This window comes from Pistacia vera, unplaced genomic scaffold, assembly GCF_008641045.1.
Source record: "Pistacia vera cultivar Batoury unplaced genomic scaffold, PisVer_v2 Contig197, whole genome shotgun sequence".
Lineage (NCBI taxonomy): Eukaryota > Viridiplantae > Streptophyta > Magnoliopsida > Sapindales > Anacardiaceae > Pistacia > Pistacia vera.
In genome coordinates this window covers 668,104-689,708 of record NW_022195998.1, presented here as the reverse complement: position 1 = coordinate 689,708, position 21,605 = coordinate 668,104, and the positions used below count along the sequence as shown (strand labels likewise).

Here is a 21,605-nt window from a genome sequence, read left to right as displayed (position 1 = left end):
GAGTTTCCTTCACTTATATACTTGAAATCTTACAATTTGTAAACAAGTTGAGTTTCTTCGCTTAATGTCTCGAGGGCCTGCCAACATGCAAAATTGGGCCTTGCACAGATCTGCGTTTACTGGGCTCTGGCCCAAAACAGTCTCATACAATCCATTAAGAGAAGCATGCAGCTAAAGCTTGATGCCTTCAGCCATGGTGGATTTCACTATCATTTATACTGTTTCAATTTAAACCCGTTTAGTTTTCTTTTCATCCAAGCCAACTAATCTTACGAAATTATTATCCAATGAGGAAATAGGCATGTGAGGTCAGTACTAACATAGAATTAGGTTGTAGAATTAAAGAGACGGTTGTATCAAGAAAGATCATTTCTGGCAGCAGCTGGCCTCGTTGTCAACGGCTGAACCTCCTCTGCAATATATTTTATTTAGAAAAAAAATAACTCATTTCAATACCTAATATTAGTTTATTCAAATCTTAATAATACTAATATTATGGAATAATTTAGAATATTAATAATGACTCTAAAATATGGATTATATGAGTAACACGTCACCTGCACTAAATTTAAAAAACCGGGGTTTTAACTTTTATCTAAATTTTATCTGCAACTGCAAGACAAAGCTATATATCATTGCTTTTCATCCATTGTCTCTTTAAAATTTCATCTTTTTATAAGCCTTTTCTTAAATTTTCTATTTATTCGTCTGCTTGGTTGCAGAACGAAGATAATTGGTTAGCTGATTCGAGAATCGGGTTTGGTCTTTCAGTTTCTATAAATTGAATTATCAATTATTTAATTTTATCAGCGACAAACAGCGCGTTTGGTAATTGCTCTGGATTCTTTTTGTTATTCCCTTTCAGATTTTGATTTAGGGTTTCGTTATTTTTTAGCTTGATGTGATTTGACATCATTTTGCTCGGTTTTGTTGTTGATTGAAACTTTGTTGCTTTTTATTAAGATAGTTTACATCGTTGTTCTGCAGTTCAATTGGCAAAGATGACTAAAAGTTCCTTCAAGATAGAGCATGATTTTCGTAAGTCTTTGATGATTATTTTCTTTTCAAGAATCTTGTAATTGATTGGTTAATTATTTTTGATCGCTTGTGTAACTAATACGAATTGTGTCTGCAGAAAAGAGGCGTGCCGAGGCTGAGAGAATTAGAGAGAAATATCCGGATAGAATTCCTGTGAGAACTGAGTTTTAGCTTTTATTTTTCATATTTTGTCTCACTGATATATTAATGCAATCCTATGTTGATATGTTAATTGTCATTGTACTAAATTGCAGCTATTCGTTAATATCTGGTAATTTCCTTTGTAGGCTTAAGTGGTAGTTTTGTGTTTTATGTGATGAGTTTGATGTGTTTGGATTATTTAATCTGCATCATTGCAACGTTATACATCTATCACTTCATCCAATTGAATAATTTGCATTTCAAGGAATAGTTTCAATCAATTTTTGCGGAAAAATAGGAATATACTGGAATTGTTCTCTGAGGTAGTCCAACCCTATTGTACCTTTTCTCTTTTGTTTGAAGAATATATAATCGAGTTTTGTTTAAACCACTAGAACATGGTGCCAATGGGGTTGTTACTAAACATTACTGATCATTTTTTCTTTTGAGAAATTGAGTGTGCTCCTATGATAATCTAAAAAGTTTATTTCCATTGATGTGTAAATTACCACGGCATGATGGTTTTATGAACTCCTTTTACTGTTTGAAATCTGGCGTTTTCAGATAATTTTAACATTTTATTGCTATTTTATGTAATTGTGAGAAGGGTTTAATAATTTCTACATCTATTGTTCTTTAAGCCAAAATATGAATATTGTATGACCCTGTACTATGAACGTCTCATACCGTCTCCTTAATCTCTTGCTTGTGTTATAAGGTGGTGTTGGGATTTTGGGAATATGTCTCTTGGAATTCTGAGGGTTTACTGGAAAGTGTTTTGAACTTGTTGATGCTGCTGAGGAAGTGATATGCTTGTAACTTGTATTTTTCTGTGTGGTACATTTCATAACTTCTGCTTGTGTTTAGAAAGGGATCATATTGTTAAGAGAGGAATCCACATCGATGGAATTTGAATTTCCCTTTTGGTTCTTGTAATATATTGAGTTTGCTTGGTTGGTGAGTGTAGCTGGAGTACCGAACATAATTTTGAGTTAACTAGACAGAAAATTGGTTTTTTCCCCTGTTCTTCATCTTGTAAATTGAAACTGAACAAGACTTAAAAGTTCGAACTCCCGTCTGCAAACAAAGCATCAATTGAAGCTTTCTGTATGCTAGTTTGGCAAAAGCTTGTGGTTACAATATTTGATCACTCATGCAGATAATTAATTAGACAATGCGTGCACAGGTTTATTATCTGCCAATTGGATAAGCTCTGGTTTTGTGGATAAAAGCATTAGTTTCCTCTGTATCATCACTATCTTACTTCTGTCAATGTTTTTCATGTGCTTTATAGGTGATTGTAGAGAAGGCTGAGAGAAGTGATATTCCCTCCATTGACAAGAAAAAGTAAGTGTCAATTTTGTGCTGCATAAGCTTTTCTGTACTTTTTTGTTACTGTTATGCAAAAAGTTCATTATAGTGCTTTTCCATTTTAAGGGCCTAATACCAAATTTGGACATTAAGGACTTAAGATATTTTTACAGACTGTATTACTAGAGCTTATTCAATGTTTATTTATTTATTTATTTTTATATATGCTTGAAAGGAGTATGTATTAACGCCGTTACCATTTTGCAGATATTTAGTGCCGGCTGACCTGACAGTCGGTCAGTTTGTTTATGTGATACGGAAGAGAATTAAACTGAGTGCAGAAAAGGCAATCTTCATATTTGTGGACAATGTCCTCCCACCTACAGGTTTAAAGCTGTCTCCCATTCCCCTCTCCTCTCATTATTCTGGTTGTCTGTGCTTGAAAAAATATGGCAATTTGAAAGTTGTGAAATTTAAAAAGACCGATATTTTCAAGTGTGGAGGGATCTAAATACGTTTGATGTTTGCAGGATCAGTAATGTCTACCATTTATGATGAAAAGAAGGATGAAGATGGATTTCTGTATGTTACATACAGTGGAGAAAACACATTTGGGTCATAGATGCTGCCATAGCCCCAGTGCTTTATTCTGTTATCTGTGCTTTTCCTCATCCTGTATTTATTTCCTGCATTTCCTTCCAGTTATAATATTCCGTCACCTTTCCCCACCAGTACACTTTGTATATAGCTGGCTTTATGTGTACAAACTACGTGGTATCATATTGATGAATAATTTATTACCCACTTGGTTTTGAATTAGGATATGGTTTTTCGATAAGTTTTAATTTAAAACATAATTTAGGAATATAATCATAATGTTAAATTTAAATTGAAAAGAAAAAAGAAGGCCTTTATCTTTATTAAATCTGAGTCCCTTTCATAGCTGCTCATAGGCGCGAGGATCCCCTTTTGAAATATGCCATTTGAAAAATCTTTCCAACTTTCAAAATTAGTTAATTTTCTGGGATCTTTCGGGGTGAGTTTGTAGCTTGCGTTATTGGGTTCCATTTCCTGGGAGTGTTTCCTTGTAAGAACACAAATGTATAAACGAGCTGATTCTCCGCTTGAAGTCTACTAATCAACAGAAGGAAAAAAGAAAAGGGGCTTTATCTTTCATTGGAGTTGTGCAGTGGCCTGGCATGCAATTTAACACTTAGGTTGCGCTTGGTCAGGGGTTTAGGAAGATTACTCTCGCGGTCTTTGTCCTTTGATATTTTGGATGTGTTAGGTTATCAAGTAATAAAAGATTTTAGTAATCTTCAAATATCAATAATAATTATCGTAGTTAATATATAAGGTAATCAAATTACTAACTCAAAGGTAATCCAAATTTTGTTCCTATTTTACTTTTATTTAAGAGTATCTCTAAATGACTTTTTATATGACGTAAACTCTTTATTATAAAGAGTTTATTTATAGAAACAAGAGTCCAACAGACTCTTTATTCTTTAAATATAAATTAAAGAATGAGTTTGACTCTCTATATTTAGAGAATCAAATTTTATTCTCTATCTTAATTTTAAATAATAAATTACAAGTTTCCATGCATTTTATTTATGATTTATCTCTCATATTAAGTTTTTTTCTTGAAAAAATATATTCACTCTCTTAAAATTTAAAAAGTCTATTAGATTTGAATAAAAATTTTGTTATTTATATTTAAAAATTAATGAAAATATTTTTTATTTATATAAAATATACTCTTTAAAATAAATAGCACAATTGGAAATACTCTAATAAACATTTCGAATATAAATACCCTCACATCTCTATCAAATAATAATTAACTCAACGTGATAAATGACTTTTGAAATCTCATAAATTAATTTTTAGGATAGAAATACCATTTTACCCCTAAATAATTAATTTATTGGACATGTTATCCAATATTAATGGTCTAAGCAGTACAATAGTGACACTAATGTTTCTCGTGCTTATAAGATAAATAATTAAGGGGGTAGTATTTGCGCCTTTTGCAGCCATTGGATCATGGTCCAAGGTGGACCATAATCCCTTGGATCATGATCCAAGGGCTGCTAGTGAAGCTAGCAAATAATTCCTATACTACATGGAAGCAAAAAAACCTAAAAGTCTCCACTTGGATAAATAATTAGGACAAATTCTCATTGTCAGAATCAGGAACAGTAGATATACTCATAAACATAAGTCGATGACGCGCAGATTAAGCGAGAATTGCCGTGGGGACAACGAAGCCGAGTCGACCAAGAATGCTTGACTTTAACAGGACACACCGAGTCGAGCCGATTGTCAACGCCAAGCCCGAATCCCCAGCCACCTTGGCAGCCGAGCCTGTCGCGCCGTCGCTCTTACACTAAGCTCACCAAGTCATGAAACCATCGATACTTACAGATGCATGTTACCAACCGAAAAATACCAAAGAGAGAGTATTGGTAGAATGAGGACATCCTCATCGTGATGCTATGGAATCTCAAGAATGGTGGTTAATGGACCAGGACCACCATTATAGGACCAAAGACATGGGTTACGGCGGCCCATGTTTGAGCCGAAGTCTACGTGGCGATTCAATGAGTCACATGGGTGAATGCCACGTGTTATTTGTGGCGGTAATGACGGTTCGGTCAGTCTTTTTGTGTTTCGCGTAACATTAACAAAGAGGGGTTTTTCCATGCAACCTTGTCTCCTCAATCCTCAATCCTCAATCAGGTCTCTCTCTTGTAGACCCCACGCGTGTATGTGTGTTTGACCCCACTCACCTACCATGCCATGTACAATTCACATATGCTTTTCCCTATTTCATTTACACTTTGCTTTTACCATTCGATATTTGCACAAATAAATAAATCATTTCAGTGGCTTTTTTCCACCAGCTTATAATAGGACGAAGGGGCATATTGGTCATAACAGTATAACGTATTTTATGAATTTATGAAGGATGTTTTGTGTCTTCTTATACCTTAAAAGGCCTCCGACTTTTTAAGTACAAAAAAACTCATTAAACAATTCATATAATGATATTTTTCAATGTAAAAAGAATGGCAAAGGGCTAGTAACAAGGAGACAAGTTACAAAACCAAGTAAAACTTTGAATAAATTAAGCATTTCTATAATATGTTGGCCTGGTTTATTTCACGTATATGGTCCTACTCTCTTTACTTTTTCGTTGTTTATTAGTTTTTTATAATATTATTTCAAAGAAAAATCTCTCTCTCTCTCTCTCTTCCACTCTCCATATATCTGCAAGAAGGCTTTATGTTGCTTCTCTTTCCCTGGTGGGGAGTCTGTTTCTTGGGACCCAATTGATTTGAATTGTGAAAGAGAAGAGACAAAAAGGGAGGGCAGCCATATCTTCATCTTCCTTTCTTACTTCTCCTCACCCATACATATGCATGTTCTACAATAGAACCTCTTAAATCTCTTGGGTTAACCTGCATTTAATGTTCGCACTATAAATATTACCACCATCACTACTATAACTCCAACACTTTCCAACACCACCCCTTCCTATCTTGTATCGTTTGGCTCCTGTCTCTTAATATGTCGATCTCGTATTGTTTTCTTGTTTTCCTTCTGTGCCTTTCTTTGCATGCATGCAATGCTCGGCGTCTTGGTGACACTCTTGAAAAGAAACTTCACACTACTAATAAGGTCAGTTCAGTTTCCAAGTTACACGTTTATTATTGTTATTATTTATCACTAACATCATCGCACGGCCACTATATTACTGTTTCCAGATACCAGTACTCTTCTTTGTTGTAGATTATCCTTCTTATTTTGTGTTAAACCCTTTTTAACCTTTTGTGGCTAATTTTGCAGAATGATGAGAAGAAGGGTCTGGACACTGTACCAGTTGTACCGAAGGCAGATTCATTGTTGACAACAAGAGGAGACAGAATCGAAGACCATGGTTCGGGTGAGAAAAGTCAGAAGTCCAAAGACACAAGAGATGCCGAGTCGAAGATATCAAATGATGGAACAGGAAAAACATCAGGTGCTGCTAAAACTGAGTCTCTAGGTTCCGTTTCTTGGCGTGTGCCTCACGGTAAACGTCCCGAAAAAAACCCTGGTTTTAACTCGGACTACTCACCTCCAAAGACACATCCTCCTTCTCATAATTAACTGAATAGAACTATATGTTCTATTGTTTTTTTTTTTTTTTTTGTTTAAGACTTGAGGGTATCTATTTTGACTTCATCGTGTAAACCGGTGTAGAAATCTAGTAGCTAGCTAGTAATGCGAGCCTCAATATCCTAGGGCCAAAATGTTAACCTTTGCCGGCAAAGGCATAACACGTACGTTAAATATATGACTATATAACATAGGCTTATGATCGTTACGAAGCCTTTTTATTTCCTGTTCTATGTACATCATATATACTGCTCCTCAGCTTAATGGAATATTTTCTTACCTTGTTGACTAATTCTGGCATTAATTTTTCTATCTGATCTCAATTTCCTCCTTTTCTTCCTTACATTATGAAATGATCATTATCCCCATCAAGATTATGTCATTAATTATGTTATTAATATCTGATAAAGACTCTTGGAGTGAAATGCAGACGTGTAATTTAATAATTTCATGCTGGTTTAGGATCCGGCAATCATATAATGTTTGATTACACGAAACTAGCTAGATATATACTTGATTCGTGTCTATATTAGAAGGCTAAATGTATAGGACTCATAGACATATACGTATTTAAGTAATTCAACATTAATGGTTCTTCCAGGTGGAAAAGTACCAGAAATTATATGCATGATATCGTCCCTTTGTATAAGTCAATACCATAAAAAGACAGGCAACTTACAGTATTCACACCATAACTGGCAACTTTTATTTAGTTTGATGTAGCAGTTGGCGGAGGTTAGGTTATGTAGGAAAATTAGAATTAATTGATCATAGAATTCAATTCTACTTATCAAACTATTCATGTACAAGAAACTTGATGCAAATGATCTTCTTATTCACCATACATGCATGCCCCAAGTAGGAGACAGAAAGTATCCATGTAAGAGTTTCATGCGTACGTGGCTACGTGTGCATGCACGTGGTTTGATTTTCCTTCTTCTCATTTCAGAATTGAATCGTATAGATATATTGTTCTTGCCATACCATTGATGTGATAATACTCATGCCAATATTCATTCAATCTGTGGGAAGAGTTCTAGCTATAGTGCATGTGAAAAATATATAATAAGTCTTGTTGTGGTTGTAAATGAAAGATATATATCTATGGATGGGCAGACATATATGTGAGATATGGTGGTTGGTTTTTCTTAAATGAGGGCGGCAGTTATAAGTCAGTTTCCCCACTTTCAGTTGATCCTTAATTAAATCTTCTGTCACATGGTATTTGGTCTTTTTGTCTGCAAGGACTTGATCTTTTTCTCTTCATATAGAAAATTTAATGAGTCTGCTTCGATATTTCATTGATTTATTTATCTCTTTAATACTGAATTTTTCTGGCTTTCTATAACTTAATTGGCTTGTGGAAAGCAAGAAATTAAAGTTTGACTGTATTAACGTCCTTATAGCTCTATCATAGATTTAAATTATATGAACGCATTCACATGGAGAAGGGTTTAATATTTTTTTTTCTGGGAAAATATTAGCCCATGGTTGTTCGTCGTGTACATCATATAGATAAATTCTTCTAGGCAATCTCTGTAACAAAAATTTATCCAAAGACATTGTACTCCAAGATTTAAATGTTATGGTACTGCACATTAAATGAATTTGTCTCTGGATTGACCAAATATATTAATTTGGTCCTGCTTCTACTCCTTACCTGTTCACACAACTGTATATTTTACCCTTTGAGTTTATCAGTGGATCACGCACAACTCAATCTATAAAATATCTTAGGTGAATTTTAAGGGAAGAAATAATATAATATATAGAGAAGAAAATGCAAGTGAAATCAACCGGACCTAACAAGAGACAGAAAATGCATAGATTTCAAGAGTGTCTCCAAAGCAAATAAACTATACGTATAATTCAACTAATCCCAATAAAGTAACACTTAGAAAAATCACAAACATCCCACATTTAAATCCTTAACGAAGGCGACAACAACTCATGAAATCGGCACTTCCCGATGATATCAAAAGCTTGAATTCATTGTTGTACAACTAGTTCCCACCAGACAGCCATGCTAGATATGCTTCAACATCCATCTTTAATGGGAGTACAAATACAACAGATGACCGTATAGAATGTTTCATTATACTTTAATAAACTTTAATTAAGTCAAACCTTTGGGCTCTTACGCTTAATGTATGCCTAGCCCGAAGCCCGTATTGGGTCTAATTTCAAATCAACTTTAGTGGGTTCTGTGAGCCCCATCGTGGCCCATCAGATGCGTTCGTAATCGGTATTAGGCCTTTGCCCAACATTACTTCAGCGGGGTTCGTTTAGGGCCTATCATCCCATTAAAGTTGTAGGCCTTCGGCCTGGCCCAGCCAGATTGTTCTTTATTGGTAACATCTCTTCTAACATTTGACACAAGTGCTCCATAATCTTCCCGCCAAAACACATTTATGCTTTTTAAGATTCAAATTTATTTCAAATTTCCTAATCCGTCTCAATTCCTCTAGATATCCTAGAATAAACAGAGAGAGAGAGGACATACAGAGAATTGGAGACATGGATGTGAAGAAAGCAGGATCTTCGCTTGATTCTCTGATATCTTCCTTTAATACGCGAATCGCAGAGCTGCAGGAACTCGTAATCGCCCGAAACAGTGAGTCTACTGGGAATCCAATTGCATAGCTCGTCTTTTCTGTAACTAAGTTGTTTTAGTGTTTCTTCAGTCTGAATTTAGTTTTGTATTTTTGCGTTTTTCCGTGCAGTGTACCCAGCCAGTAGCGTCGTTGATTTGTCGGCAGTGGACGCAGCAATGAAGGCGATGGAGCTGCAAATACAGGCGATCAAGGACCGATTGCGTGAGGAGATCCAGGCCATTCCCAAAGCCAAAGTAATTTACTCTCTCTCTTTAATTAGGGTTTGTTTTGTTGCAATTTCGGGTTTATAATTTGATAAAGCTGGCAGTTATATTCTTTTATAAAATTCGTTGATCCGTATTTTAATTATCCAATATATCTTCATTTCCTCGTTAAGAAAATCTAGGAAAACAATAGAATTTTGCGGTTCTGGGACTTAAATATTTCCAATTATTTTACAACCTAGAAAAGCTATGGCATCGATTACAATTTGGCTCGACAGGGGATGAAATTAAATTTCAGTTCCACTCAATAAAGCCTAAAGCTTCTATAAAACAAATCAAATAGAAAACTAAATAATTTCTAATTTCATTCGGAAACTCAAAAGACTAAAAACAGCCATTTTAGTGGAGCGTTTTGTTTATTTGAATTGAGATTTTAACTGGAAAGTAATCTAGAATCTATTGTATCTATTGAGTATTTGCTCTCAATTTGTTAGTTGATATCAGTTGGGTTGTTGCACTGATTACAGAAACTCATAGATGCATCACTGCGGCAGCAGAAGATACTGCAGAACATGTCTGTCCATGTTTCCTCACATCTGCCTCAGAGAATGACCATGTTAGATTTGGATAATAGTAGATGGTAATCCTGTACTTTCAGCTTAATATTGTAGATCAATACACTTCATAAATTTGAAGCTGATTTTAATTTTGTATTCTAGTTCAAGTGGCAGGCTGATTTGAAAGTGCCTCATTAATTTTAAGATGATATAATAACTGATATAACTTGCCCAAATCAGTTACCACACCAATTGGGACAGGAAGTTAGGATCTTAACTTTGTTTAGTGTTATTCTATTGTAGGTTTGTTAGTTCAGCTGCATTTGCCTGGTACAGATACTCAATACTAACCGTATTTTAGTCTTTCAGTTTGCTTCCAGAAGCCCCTAAACAGCAAGCTGATGGTGGGTCGCTGAAACCACACGAGCCAGCAGTAATACCCAAGGTGTGGACTTGTAAAAAAGAATATCACTAATCAGTGGTTTTACTGGAACAGAATAAGTACCAGTGTATATTCCCCTATCTAAAATCTGCTTGTTCTGGTCAATTATAGGAGAAAAAGGGGCGTGGCTCTCCACCATTATGGTACATAACTTCCAATGAGCTGGATTCTCTATCCTCGTAAGGACAATTCTCCGCTTCGATTATAGAATTTTCTTTGTGATGAATGAACTCTATCTACACCTTCTGTTTATCCATTATATTGGTTAACCTTCATGCAGTTACTAGTAGTCTATGACATGTGATGAGGGCGAAAGTTTCAATTGTTGTTGAATTCTCCAATGTGACATCAATTACTAGATAAAGGACTACTGCATCATATCTGTGTTTCTAAGATTTTCTTTATCGAGAATTTGTTAATGTGCAATTTCAGATTGTTTATGTAGGAGAATTTTTTTTTTTTAAATGGGAAACAGCATTGATGATAACATTTTTAACTTCACCTGGAGATACATGCTAGTAATTTATCACTTGTTACTTATTTTCTAAGCTTTAAGTCATGCTCCATACTAGAGATTCAAATCAGATACCAAACCCTGATATGGAGTCAGCTCTATAAATGTAGCAAAATGTAACATGCAATGCAATTTAATTCTGTTTCTTTCCCTTGTTCTTTTTTCCGTTCTTTTTGATGGAGGAATGATTAGATGCAGTTTCGGACACTTTCATTCTACAATATATAATAGTATATTAACTCTGGCAAATTTCAGATATATGAGAGGAAGGCTCACACTTGAGAAAGTTAATGCAGCAATCAATGACATGGCAACATATGCAGAAGGAAATGCCCAACTTATTTCAGCCCCAAAGAAGAAGGTTATGATCAGACATTTTATTTTAATTATTATTCTTCAACCTTACACTTGTACTTACTATTTTACCTTTCTCCATGAAGCTGGCGGAGAACCTCTGGGAAAGAGCCCTGGTAGGTGAACTTAACTGTGCGACCCATTGTTTTTATCTTAAACAAACTGGCATAAAACTTGTTGGTGCCAATTACCTCTTCAAGCTGCTGAATACGTAACTATTAATTTATGCAATTGATTTTGCCACATGCAGGAGTTGAGAGATATTGCAACAACGGAACCAGTTAAGGGGAAACACTTCTTCCTTGAAACTGACATGAAAGGACCAGCATTGAAGCTGGACAACACTGGAAAAGCAATACTGACTGTGAGTGCTTTCATTTATTTTGCCATGGGCTTATGCTACGTCAACTGTAATCTGCAAATACATATAGCTTTCTAAATGTTGAATAAATGCAAAAACAATTCCAGATTATGTTAATGTTTTCTTTGCAAAAATTCAGCGGTTCAACTGACATGTTTTCTTTGAAAATTTCTAGTATTGCAAGAACCATTGTTAATGTCTTGTTAACTAATGCCGCCTTTTTAATGAATAATAAGCATGAAAATATTACTGATAATCTTTATGTATGTTTTGCAGGTCCTTCGCCACCTTGGCCGCATCAGTGAGACTCGAATTGGGCATCACAGAGTGATGATTCTTTTGAAGCCTCAGTGACTGCCAAATACACATGGTATTATTAATCTTTTATTTTTATTTTCAATTATTTAAAAAATCTGTAAGCTTGTGAACAGGAATGAGAGTACATGTTTCAAAACTTCGAGGTGCAGAAATTTGAGTGAAAAATATACTGGCTTTCAAATTAGGCTTAGAATATATGATAAATGACCTTGTGATAGGCTGTTATATATATATATATATATTTGACACCATCTTAATTAAAATATTGTTAATGCTATTCAAGCACATAAGGGAGACATAAATCATAGGTTAGATTATATGTTTACCTGGACAATACACCAGTGCGAGAAAACGGACACTTTGTCTATAATGATGTAATTTGCAAGGTGCACTTGTTAGTAATTCAGTTGGGTAAAATATTAATCTTCAATGAGAAACAAATCTGATAGATCCGTGACATCTAACTCAAATAAGAAGTAATTGATAAATAGGGCAAGAGCCTAATCATCTTAACCCCGTGCTTTGCATCATATGATACAAAGCCAAGAGTGAATACCAAATAAGCCCAACAGTCTGAAGCTACAGGAAGAAACGACACAGACTAGTAAAAACTAATCTTCTCACAAACTTATGTGCAAAAGGTTACAAGATTTGAAACTATCTATAAAATTTAAGACTCCCCAGTTACCAGCTCTTAATACAAAAGTGCGTCGCTGAGGGCTCATTGTCCAAGAATTTTCCTTAAACCGTAGTTGTTAGGACTTAGGCCTACCGTGTCATCTCCCTGGTGATTGAAAATGATCATGGGTCTAATATACTGACAGATAATATTTCAGAAATATTAGCTCTAAGGCATCTTCTTCTGCTACACTCTTCCTCTGCTTCAACATCCTCTTCGTTTTATTAGTAAGCAATAGGATCACATGTGAAGCTCCTGATCCAGAGCCAACTTCTGATTCAGCACTAGCCACTAATCAACAGCCAACTTCTGAACCAACACCAGCAACTGATCCAGAGCCAACTTCTGATCCAGCACCAGCCACTGATCCAGAGCCAACACCTAACCCAGCACCGGCCAACAATCCACAGCCAAGTTCTAATCCAGCTCCGGCCAATAATTCACCACCAAACTCTACTGCACCTGCACCACCAGCTGGTGACAGCTGCTCCATAAATCCTATAAGAATAGCGTCTTGCATTCGTTTTTGGTACTTTCCAATTATATTTAGCATCAAACCATGTTGTGGAACACTTTCAAGCTTTTCTCAAAGTGACGCTAAGGCCTGTGTTTGCCCTGTCATTAACTCTATTGGGCGATTTGGTATCAACATAGGTAGCGCCACATCGGACATATTGCTTAGTAGATGCAACATCAATGGCACCGTCAATATTCAGTGTGCATGAACCAAAAAAACCTTTCATGCTTTCGTTCTTTACGTTATCATTTTACTCTTAAGACCTGAGTATTCATGGCACGTTGACTATGTAAGACCATGAAAGAGTATCATTAATAAATGTTGCTTTCAAATTTTCCATGTTTTAATAGAACTTTTTAATTAATGTTTTATTACTGTTGGTCCTTCTCCATTTAAGTTTCTAATAAACATGAGTAAACATGGACAGCCTGGGTATGATGAATCAGATTAAGCTAAGTACAGGACTAAAAACATCATTCATTTCATTATTAATAACTTATTCTCTACAATATTGCTTCAATTTATCCCCGAAAAAAAAAAGGAAATCAATTGGGTCTGGGAGAGGCCGACGAGGAACCGAATGTGAGAGAGCGAGAGACTCTACTAGCATTGGAAGCCTCGAGGAACCTTTTTATCACACGAATTAAGCACCAAACTGAGGGCAATTGGTACTTCAAGCTTGATAGCTCCCAAAGCATTGGCTTTAATGGCGGTACATAAACACAATGCAGCTTCAAGATCAGCAAGTCCTTCAATCAAATTACAACATTGCTTGCTGGGTTTAGTCCCAACAACCTCATAAACCAACCCTAACCAGCTCCCACAAACACCAAACTTCAACTTATCTTTAGGACATTTCTCTGGCTTCATTGGGACTGAAGGAGGTGATGGGGAAATTTTGGGAGGGCATGGAACCTTATTTGATGAAACACAAATAAACAATGTGATATTAAGCAAAATGAAAAGAGCTACTGCCTGAGAACCCATAAAGCTTATCTTTAAAAATTTATTTAAGAAACCATAACTAGTCACTGGGTATTTATAGAGAATAAAATCTTCAATAGGCTACTGGATACTGACCAAATATGTGAACTGTATCACTCTTGAAATGATAAAACTAGGTGTATGTAGCCTGAGAATAAAATTGTGGCTGACAATAGCCTTACATCTTATGGATTACTTAAAATTATCCTTTGATTTATTATTATCCAATCCTTGCTTTTTATTCAACCGTGACAAAGACTTCACCAGAATTCGAGGGCCCCTGGTTTAATCGCTTTTCACTTGTTTGTGTTGTTTCTTCAACACTGATACTGATTGGGACCTATTCCGAGGAACATAAAATACGAAATTGCAAGGTTTTAAAATCTCGAACATGGACATCGGGATGAACAAGCGCAGGTGCCAGAATCATATTGACGTTGCTAGTAAACATTTTCCACTCTGCAACTGGCGAGCCAGATGCCCCATTTCTTGAAGAGATTGAGCATACTTGTTAACCAAGTAAACTAGAAGAAATTGAAATTAACTCTTTATGAATTCAAAGGGTCAGGGAAATATCATGAAATGAAGTAATTGGAAGTGTCCGGAAAGTTATCCAATAGACAAATGAAGAGCCCAGGTCATCAATGACCTAAGTTCTCCGGAAAACAAATATCCAACTAGCCATAAAGGCTTGGACACCTGGTTTAAATATCCAATGGGTATAAGCCCACCTGGTTTGAAGGCTTCGGCACCACGACACTTGAAAATTATAAATAGAATCCCGCGTCACCCGGCAATCAACCAAATCAAAATTTAATTCCGTAACCTGCTTTTCACCAGTTTTCCCCATCGTATTGTATCGTAAACATGAGCCCTGTGAAGACCGGTGTCACGTTTATGTTAGGAGCCATGTTTGGCTCCTTCCTTACTCAAGGAGTAATACGTCGCCAGCATCACGATACCCGCGCCCGGTGGCCTTGTCCTCGCCACGCACAACAAAACAAGCCCAATCTAAGTCCAGAAATCGAAGCCACAGCAGCGAGAGTGCCTATGACTCACACACGGTCGCCTCGTCCTCGCCAACTACAAGAAGAAAAGCCTATTCCAAATCCAGAAATGGAAGCCACAACAGCAACAGTGCCTATCAGTTCATAGTTAAGCGTACATATTTTATGATTTAGTATAATAACTTGCAGTGTTTAGCCTTGCGTATTCCCCCTATTATAATGAATAAACGCTCTGATGCATCGCGCATTTCTTATAGTTGATAGTTTGAGCGTTGGCCCAAGAAATTAAGCCAGATTGCAGTTTTAATCTGGTTGAAATGTTTAATTTTACATATTACGGAAATTCAACAGGTAGTAGAATAAGTTCTAATCAGTGGTAGACCAAGTTTAGTAAGAAAACATCCTCTAGATCGGCAATAATTTCAAAGGATGAACATGGCCTCTCACTTAGTCAAACCCATTTGTAAGTCGTAATTACAAATATAACAAAAGCGGAAACTTTTTGTTCTGCCGTCTGACCTGCAAGGCTAGTCTCTACTAGGAGCATTAACGTTTAAGTAGTCTCTCTCAAGAGGCTGTTTCTCGAATCCCTGTCGTTTTTATAAGTTTGCATTTGTCTTTTCTGCTCTTTATCCAGCATAGAGCTGGGCAATATCAACCCCAGCGACTATGCATTGAAGAATCACAAAAAGAATCAGAATAAATTTAAATCCATTCCAGCAGTCCAAGTTAGGCCAATCCATTCAATACAGTTTTTGGGTTTACCTGAACCTGAACCTATCTAAACACACACTGCCTTTCAAAATGAGGCCTTCTTCAAACTCAAAACAACTCAATAATTGAAACTGAATAAAATACAAAACATAGTCTACAGCTTATACACACTAAAAAGAAAACGGTGTTGAAAACTTTCGGATACCCATAACATTGATATGCACATTCACCATTGAATATGCTTGTTTGAATTGCAGCTTCTAACTTCTCTGGAGTAGATAGCCGATCAAAACACCAAGGAGACCAACCAGTACAACAAAAACTAAAGAAACACCACCAGCATGACTTTTGCTAATTTCCTTTCTCATCAATTCCTGTTTGATTACCATGGTAAATGACAGCAAAATGTAGACGCATGAATGAAACAAGTTAAACTATAATTATTGAATTTACTCAGCTATGAGCACTGGAGAAACAAATTATGGATTAAGCACACAAAGTAAAATAACAATGCAAACATGCAATGCAGCAACAATCACAAAAATAAATGAACATAAAGAATAAAAAGGGCCTCAACTTAGGATTAAATTTTTATTTTCCATTAACACACATGGGCAAAAGTATTATTTTTCTCAATTTAAGGATGCATAAACTTTTGCATTCAGCATTTTACATGCCCCAGATTAAAATCTCATTCACCACAAATCAAGAATGTGCAATGGGCATGTTAATTTGGCCTGAAGGACACCATTTCACACCAGTAAAATTATAAGAGAGAAAATGGCAACAGAAAATAAAAAAATCAAAATACAAATTCATTCCTAGAAGTCAAATTTCTGGTTCTTTGGTGGCAGCATCCCCTCTAAATTCAATCACTTGATAATAACAAAATGGTAACTCCTGAGCTTAGCAACGAAAACACAAAATAAATCAACACTGTAAAAGAAAATCCTAGACTACGTGGACTGCACTTCAGCACTTCCAAAGACTCAGTCTAGGGCATTCAATTCTAAAGAACAATACGGATACGATCATTCATGATTCCGGTCCAATTCCTCCTCAAGTTAATCAGAGACAATGGGCAAACTAGAGACTGTTAAATAATGTCTTGAATGTTATTGTCCCAACATACTAGAGCAGTCAGGCAATGGTTAATGGAAATGCATTAGCCGACAAAATAACTTTAGTACCACAAAATGATATGGCTATTTACATCACCTAATTAAAAACAGAAATTTAAATCAATTGAAATGATATAGAGGAGAAAACACATAAGCCATGGCAAGCTGCTACAAGAAATATTATTGGTATCAAAGCATGAAGAAGATTAAATATTAGAAAATGAGGCACAATAGTATAGAAACATGGTTGACGTAAAGATAATTAAACCAACCAGCTCTTGCTGTAGCTTTTGATTTTGTTGCATGGCAGAAGTTTTTTCCTCTGTCAACTTAGAAATCATAGACCAAGCCTGCAGAAGAAATGTGCATGATAGAATTGACAATCAAGGGGAAAATAAAAATAATCAAGGATAATACACAAGAAGAAAGTACAAAATAAAGATTGGCAACTTCATATAAAAAAAAATTAAACTTCCACAAGGAATTAATAAATAAAACCATTATTTGTTTGTTGCACACTTCAAAAAAGGCTAGGGTCAAGCTGAAAACCAATTGTATCAGATAATTCTAATATCTAACTCATTCTCCTTCCATTAAATATTACATTTCAAGAAGGTTATGTGGTCTTGGACATTAACAACATTTGACAGCCATCAAAAAGAGAACTTCTATTGCTAAAGTTAAAACAGGGTCAAAGAGACTAATTACCTCAGAGGACTTCTCTTTAGTTGCCTCCAAAGATCTTGATACCTGATGTTTTTAACATAAAAATCAAACATACAAAATGGTATATGAGACAAATCAACTATTCCATCACTGGTATTCTGAACTTTCAGAGAGAAAAAGTAAACAAAATTTCAAACAGAAACATCATGAAACACTTACATCTTCAAATAATGTAGCATTTTGATTTCCATTTTCTAGTGAAGATGCCCTAGGAGAAGATCCTTCTTCAGATCCTTCAGGGACAGGGGATGGTGGATTAGCGGGAATGTAAACCACCCGCAATTTAAACTCCTCAACAATTTTACCCTCCTCCTTGTTAAACTGCAATCCAATCCCGACCACGTCTGAGTCCAGGAAAGATTAAATACAAAATCAAATTTAAATAAAAAACAATAACAGCAGCAAAGCACACCATTTCTGCCACTATATCTTTTGAAGTGGTACTATCGGGTGCAACAACACTTTGTAGGAGGAACTTGTCCTTGCATTGCAAATCAGGGGGTGTCTCTTTTTGAGCTTGCATTGTAACTGCCAGATGGGAAAAATCATTAAACAAAGCAATTGGTTAAAATTTGTTGAATCCATCAATAAGCAATTCCAACATAAAACACGTAAATAAATTATGATTAAAGTAGAAAATATTGGAATTTAACAGTAGTAAGGGCTTATTGTACATAGAAATGCCAGAGTACAATAGTTAGTGGAAATTAACAACTAAAAGAATTTGATTGATCCATCAAAATGAAATGTGTAAACTTAAAGAAAGTGAAACAACAATTGTCACAATAGAAATATCTTACCTATACAATTAACTATACATATTACCAGCTAAAAAGGTAAATCATGTTAAAACCATTGAGAATGTTCAGATTTCAGATTTCAAAAATCCCCATAAAGGATGACTTCTACACCAAAGTGAAGAAGTTACTGCATACACTGACCTGTAACATTGCAGGTGCTCCTGGGCAAAATAACACCAGTATTGGGCCGAACACAATATTTTTTGGGATTGGTCGTTTTAACCTATTCAGTTATATTGTTCAATGAATTACACAGAAAGATAAGTTTTAAAACAAGACCAAATTAGTATAATAAACAACGATTACAGCTTAAAGGAGTACCTTGAAGGCTACATAATCATCCGTCTTGTTGGTCAATTGCATGGAACAAGAACTCTGCTTCTTCAATTCAACTTTTTTTTCATGTGCCAGAAAATTCAAACCGAAAATCAACAAGATGAAAACAATGCAGTAAACAAAATCAAAATAAAAACCATTAACTTAATTACAATCAATTTATAACTCAAAACTTCAATTTCAGTATAAATGAAAGTGACTGAGATGATGAAAAAAAAACAAGGGTTATCAAATTTTCTGGGCAACCAAACAAAAAATTCGTGTAAACCACGAAGGGTGCACATAACAGAAAGCCTAACGACCTAGTTCAAGTGATCGTCGCGTAACTTGGGAAAAAACAAGATCGAACTCTATATTAAACTTCCATTACTTCTCTTTCCTTTTCCTCTGGTTTTTTCTTGGAAACCAAACAGAAAATTACGAAATTCATTAAATAAATAGACTTACATGGAAATTTGAGCTCCGAGGGTTGAATATTTACAAGATCTCCAGTACTCATGGCTCTATATCAAAACTTCTTCTTTTTTTCTTAATTAAAAAGATTATAGTATCAGAATATTATAGATTAGGGTCTGCAGAAAACCAAAAATGGTGGGATTACCAAAGCAAGAACTGAGAAGAAACCGGAAGAAACAGTTTTGACGAATTTTAGATTCGGTAAGAAAGAGTTTTAAGTTCACAATGACATTGATTTCTCTGACTGTTTTAAGCCGTGGATTGGGATGAAGTCGGTTGATACTGTGGTTTCCTGCAGATGTTTGAGTTCGAATCGGACGGTTATTAAGGAGTTGTGATGGATGCTGTGTAAGCGCTTGTGACGCTAAGATGATTAGATGAAGATATAATTTCTTCGTATGGTACGCTTTTTTAGGTTCGTGATTTTGAAAGGTTGATTAATATGTCGACCGTACTCTAATGACATAATTACCCCTTTCATAAGATGATGTTATGTTAAGATACGTTATTTATGATGGGTATAGAGGGAATGTTTGAAAGAGATGGTCAGAAATCAGTCAGAAGACTTCAAATTGTGGCATTTTGTGAAGCGGTGTGTTAGTTGCGTAAATGAGATTCTGTTTTTGGCCTCCATTTGAGAGGGAAGAGACTGTGATCTCTCTTCAATTGACTGAGGGAGAAGGTCCCTTTTCTTTCATTTGCATCTTCGAAAGCAAAACTCTATTCTCTCTTCTTCTCTCAACCAACATCAATGTATCAGTCCCTGAATAGTCGACATGTTTGGTGATCTTTGCCATCTATTGTCACTTTATGAGAATATCTTCTCCACTCCGTAAAACCTTTCAACTTCTTTGACGCTCTTTCTTCTCTATAATTTTAAGGTGCACACTGTTACAAATGTAATCCATTTTCATCGTGCTATTGGAGGAACCCATTATGATCACCCTGCCTGGACCCAACTATGTGGAGCTTGTGTGGTGGGATTTCGGGTCTGGAGTGTGGGATTCGCCGACTTTGGGGCAACGAACGTCACGGTAGTGGATAGTAAGTACACTTGGAAGGCGGAGATTTCAGTGTCCGGAAAAGAAGAGATTCGACCGGAAGTACAAATGGAACGCTGAGATTAAGAATGGGATTGACAGGAAGTTTTCGTAGGTGACTGAGATTAAGAATGGGATTGACAGGAAGTATTCATGGGTGACTGAGATTGAGAATGGGGTTGGCAGGAAGTAACTGGACGGCTGAGATTAGTGGAGCGATTGATGAGGAAGAGTCTCTGAAGAAGCATGATAATTGCGTGCACGGGTGAGATCAAATTGAAGCATCAGAGTTTCGAGGAGAAAAAATAACATGTGGGAATGTGCATTGTGGGTGCACCTAATTGAGAAGAAAGAAGGGAGCCTGTTGCCTTCGTGTGGTGAGAGATTGAAGAATTGAACAAAGGACATTATTTCCAAGACAGGTTAGTTAAACTCAAACCTCAACACTATGATTCTTTGACATTTCTCATACGCTTCATTATATAATAGTTGCTTGACTGCAAGATAACCTCAATTTATCTGATCCGACTGAAATGCCATTGTTAACCAGGCTTTTGACTAAAGGCAGAGTTTTTTAGCTAAGGTGAGGGAAAAGAAGAAGGAATTAAGTCCTCAAGATGCAGCATTGAACATACGGAGGAGCTTCAAAGAACATGTGGTCCGTGGGTCACAAGCTCTTGATCACTGCGCGAGCTGGCAGTGGCTATTGGCTAAGGCGTGGTTGAAGGAAGTTAAGAGTTTTATTTCATAATTTTCAAAATGGCCAGCAGATTAGCCATGATGCAGAAGAAAGCCAGTGGTTCTATGAGAAGATCATCGTCCTTATCCTCACTGAGAAATGCCATAGAGGTATTAATCACTATATATTTATCAAGTATCAGCAGTTGCTTTTTTAACAGGAGCAAATTTTAAAGGATTTATTACAAGGGCTAAAAGTTATAATTATGCCTTTCCCATCGATTTCTAATTTCCAGCTTTTTCCTATTTGTTAACTATAATTCAGTATTTAGGGTGTCGATCTTATAGTTCTAGGAAATAAAAATCAATGCTAAATGAGCTAGAGCCAATTCTTGACTTGGTTGATCGGCATCCTCCAGGGGAAGAGGATTTACTAAAGAGGAGGAAGCTTGATCTACCTGAAAGCCTGCAGTCAAAATCAAATCGCAGTGGGGGTGGCAGAGGTGGTTCAAATGCTTTATTTCTC

At 35.9% G+C, this 21,605-nt stretch overlaps 5 protein-coding genes across 5 annotated transcripts; 3 read left to right on the top strand and 2 right to left on the bottom strand.

Moving 5' to 3' along the window:
- Window positions 1-599: 599 nt before the first annotated feature.
- On the top strand, window positions 600-3,309 carry LOC116128156 (autophagy-related protein 8f). Its single transcript, XM_031413847.1, has 6 exons — window positions 600-828; window positions 988-1,038; window positions 1,136-1,191; window positions 2,474-2,526; window positions 2,758-2,876; window positions 3,021-3,309. Exons 2-6 carry the CDS (start codon window positions 1,002-1,004, stop codon window positions 3,110-3,112), a joined length of 357 nt encoding a protein of 118 aa, XP_031269707.1. The 5' UTR covers window positions 600-828; window positions 988-1,001; the 3' UTR covers window positions 3,113-3,309.
- A 2,587-nt stretch (window positions 3,310-5,896) lies between these two features.
- LOC116128083 lies at window positions 5,897-6,648 on the top strand. Its single transcript, XM_031413747.1, has 2 exons — window positions 5,897-6,177; window positions 6,346-6,648. The coding sequence occupies exons 1-2, from the start codon at window positions 6,067-6,069 to the stop codon at window positions 6,646-6,648; spliced, it is 414 nt and encodes a 137-aa protein (XP_031269607.1). The 5' UTR covers window positions 5,897-6,066.
- A 2,456-nt stretch (window positions 6,649-9,104) lies between these two features.
- LOC116128155 (spindle and kinetochore-associated protein 1 homolog) lies at window positions 9,105-12,226 on the top strand. Its single transcript, XM_031413846.1, has 9 exons — window positions 9,105-9,271; window positions 9,381-9,505; window positions 10,003-10,115; window positions 10,402-10,477; window positions 10,586-10,653; window positions 11,244-11,349; window positions 11,429-11,458; window positions 11,593-11,706; window positions 11,980-12,226. Exons 1-9 carry the CDS (start codon window positions 9,175-9,177, stop codon window positions 12,055-12,057), a joined length of 807 nt encoding a protein of 268 aa, XP_031269706.1. The 5' UTR covers window positions 9,105-9,174; the 3' UTR covers window positions 12,058-12,226.
- A 1,452-nt stretch (window positions 12,227-13,678) lies between these two features.
- Window positions 13,679-14,246, bottom strand: LOC116128138 (putative lipid-binding protein At4g00165). The gene has a single exon (XM_031413822.1). It carries the CDS (start codon window positions 14,202-14,204, stop codon window positions 13,821-13,823), a length of 384 nt encoding a protein of 127 aa, XP_031269682.1. The 5' UTR covers window positions 14,205-14,246; the 3' UTR covers window positions 13,679-13,820.
- Window positions 14,247-15,902: 1,656 nt separating this feature from the next.
- LOC116128134 (vesicle-associated protein 1-3-like) lies at window positions 15,903-19,602 on the bottom strand. Its single transcript, XM_031413819.1, has 8 exons — window positions 19,353-19,602; window positions 18,891-18,961; window positions 18,711-18,792; window positions 18,182-18,297; window positions 17,929-18,090; window positions 17,752-17,793; window positions 17,316-17,393; window positions 15,903-16,296 (listed from the first exon to the last, which is right to left on the bottom strand). The coding sequence occupies exons 1-8, from the start codon at window positions 19,402-19,404 to the stop codon at window positions 16,183-16,185; spliced, it is 717 nt and encodes a 238-aa protein (XP_031269679.1). The 5' UTR covers window positions 19,405-19,602; the 3' UTR covers window positions 15,903-16,182.
- Window positions 19,603-21,605: the final 2,003 nt, after the last annotated feature.

Bases quoted from the DNA above. Each gene is read 5' to 3' on its own strand.
- LOC116128156 (XM_031413847.1), top strand. From the start codon at position 1,002: ATGACTAAAAGTTCCTTCAAGATAGAGCATGATTTTC. The intron at 1,039-1,135 runs GTAAGTCTTTGA...TTGTGTCTGCAG, and splicing joins CAAGATAGAGCATGATTTTC to AAAAGAGGCGTGCCGAGGCT. The intron at 1,192-2,473 runs GTGAGAACTGAG...TGTGCTTTATAG, and splicing joins AATATCCGGATAGAATTCCT to GTGATTGTAGAGAAGGCTGA.
- LOC116128083 (XM_031413747.1), top strand. From the start codon at position 6,067: ATGTCGATCTCGTATTGTTTTCTTGTTTTCCTTCTGTGCCTTTCTTTG. The intron at 6,178-6,345 runs GTCAGTTCAGTT...CTAATTTTGCAG, and splicing joins AACTTCACACTACTAATAAG to AATGATGAGAAGAAGGGTCT.
- LOC116128155 (XM_031413846.1), top strand. From the start codon at position 9,175: ATGGATGTGAAGAAAGCAGGATCTTCGCTTGATTCTCTGATATCTTCC. The intron at 10,116-10,401 runs GTAATCCTGTAC...TTAGTCTTTCAG, and splicing joins GATTTGGATAATAGTAGATG to TTTGCTTCCAGAAGCCCCTA. The intron at 11,459-11,592 runs GTAGGTGAACTT...TGCCACATGCAG, and splicing joins ACCTCTGGGAAAGAGCCCTG to GAGTTGAGAGATATTGCAAC.
- LOC116128138 (XM_031413822.1), bottom strand. From the start codon at position 14,204: ATGGGTTCTCAGGCAGTAGCTCTTTTCATTTTGCTTAATATCACATTG.
- LOC116128134 (XM_031413819.1), bottom strand. From the start codon at position 19,404: ATGAGTACTGGAGATCTTGTAAATATTCAACCCTCGGAGCTCAAATTT. The intron at 18,962-19,352 runs GTAAGTCTATTT...ATGAAAAAAAAG, and splicing joins CTCGGAGCTCAAATTTCCAT to TTGAATTGAAGAAGCAGAGT. The intron at 18,091-18,181 runs GTGTGCTTTGCT...ATTGGATTGCAG, and splicing joins AAGATATAGTGGCAGAAATG to TTTAACAAGGAGGAGGGTAA.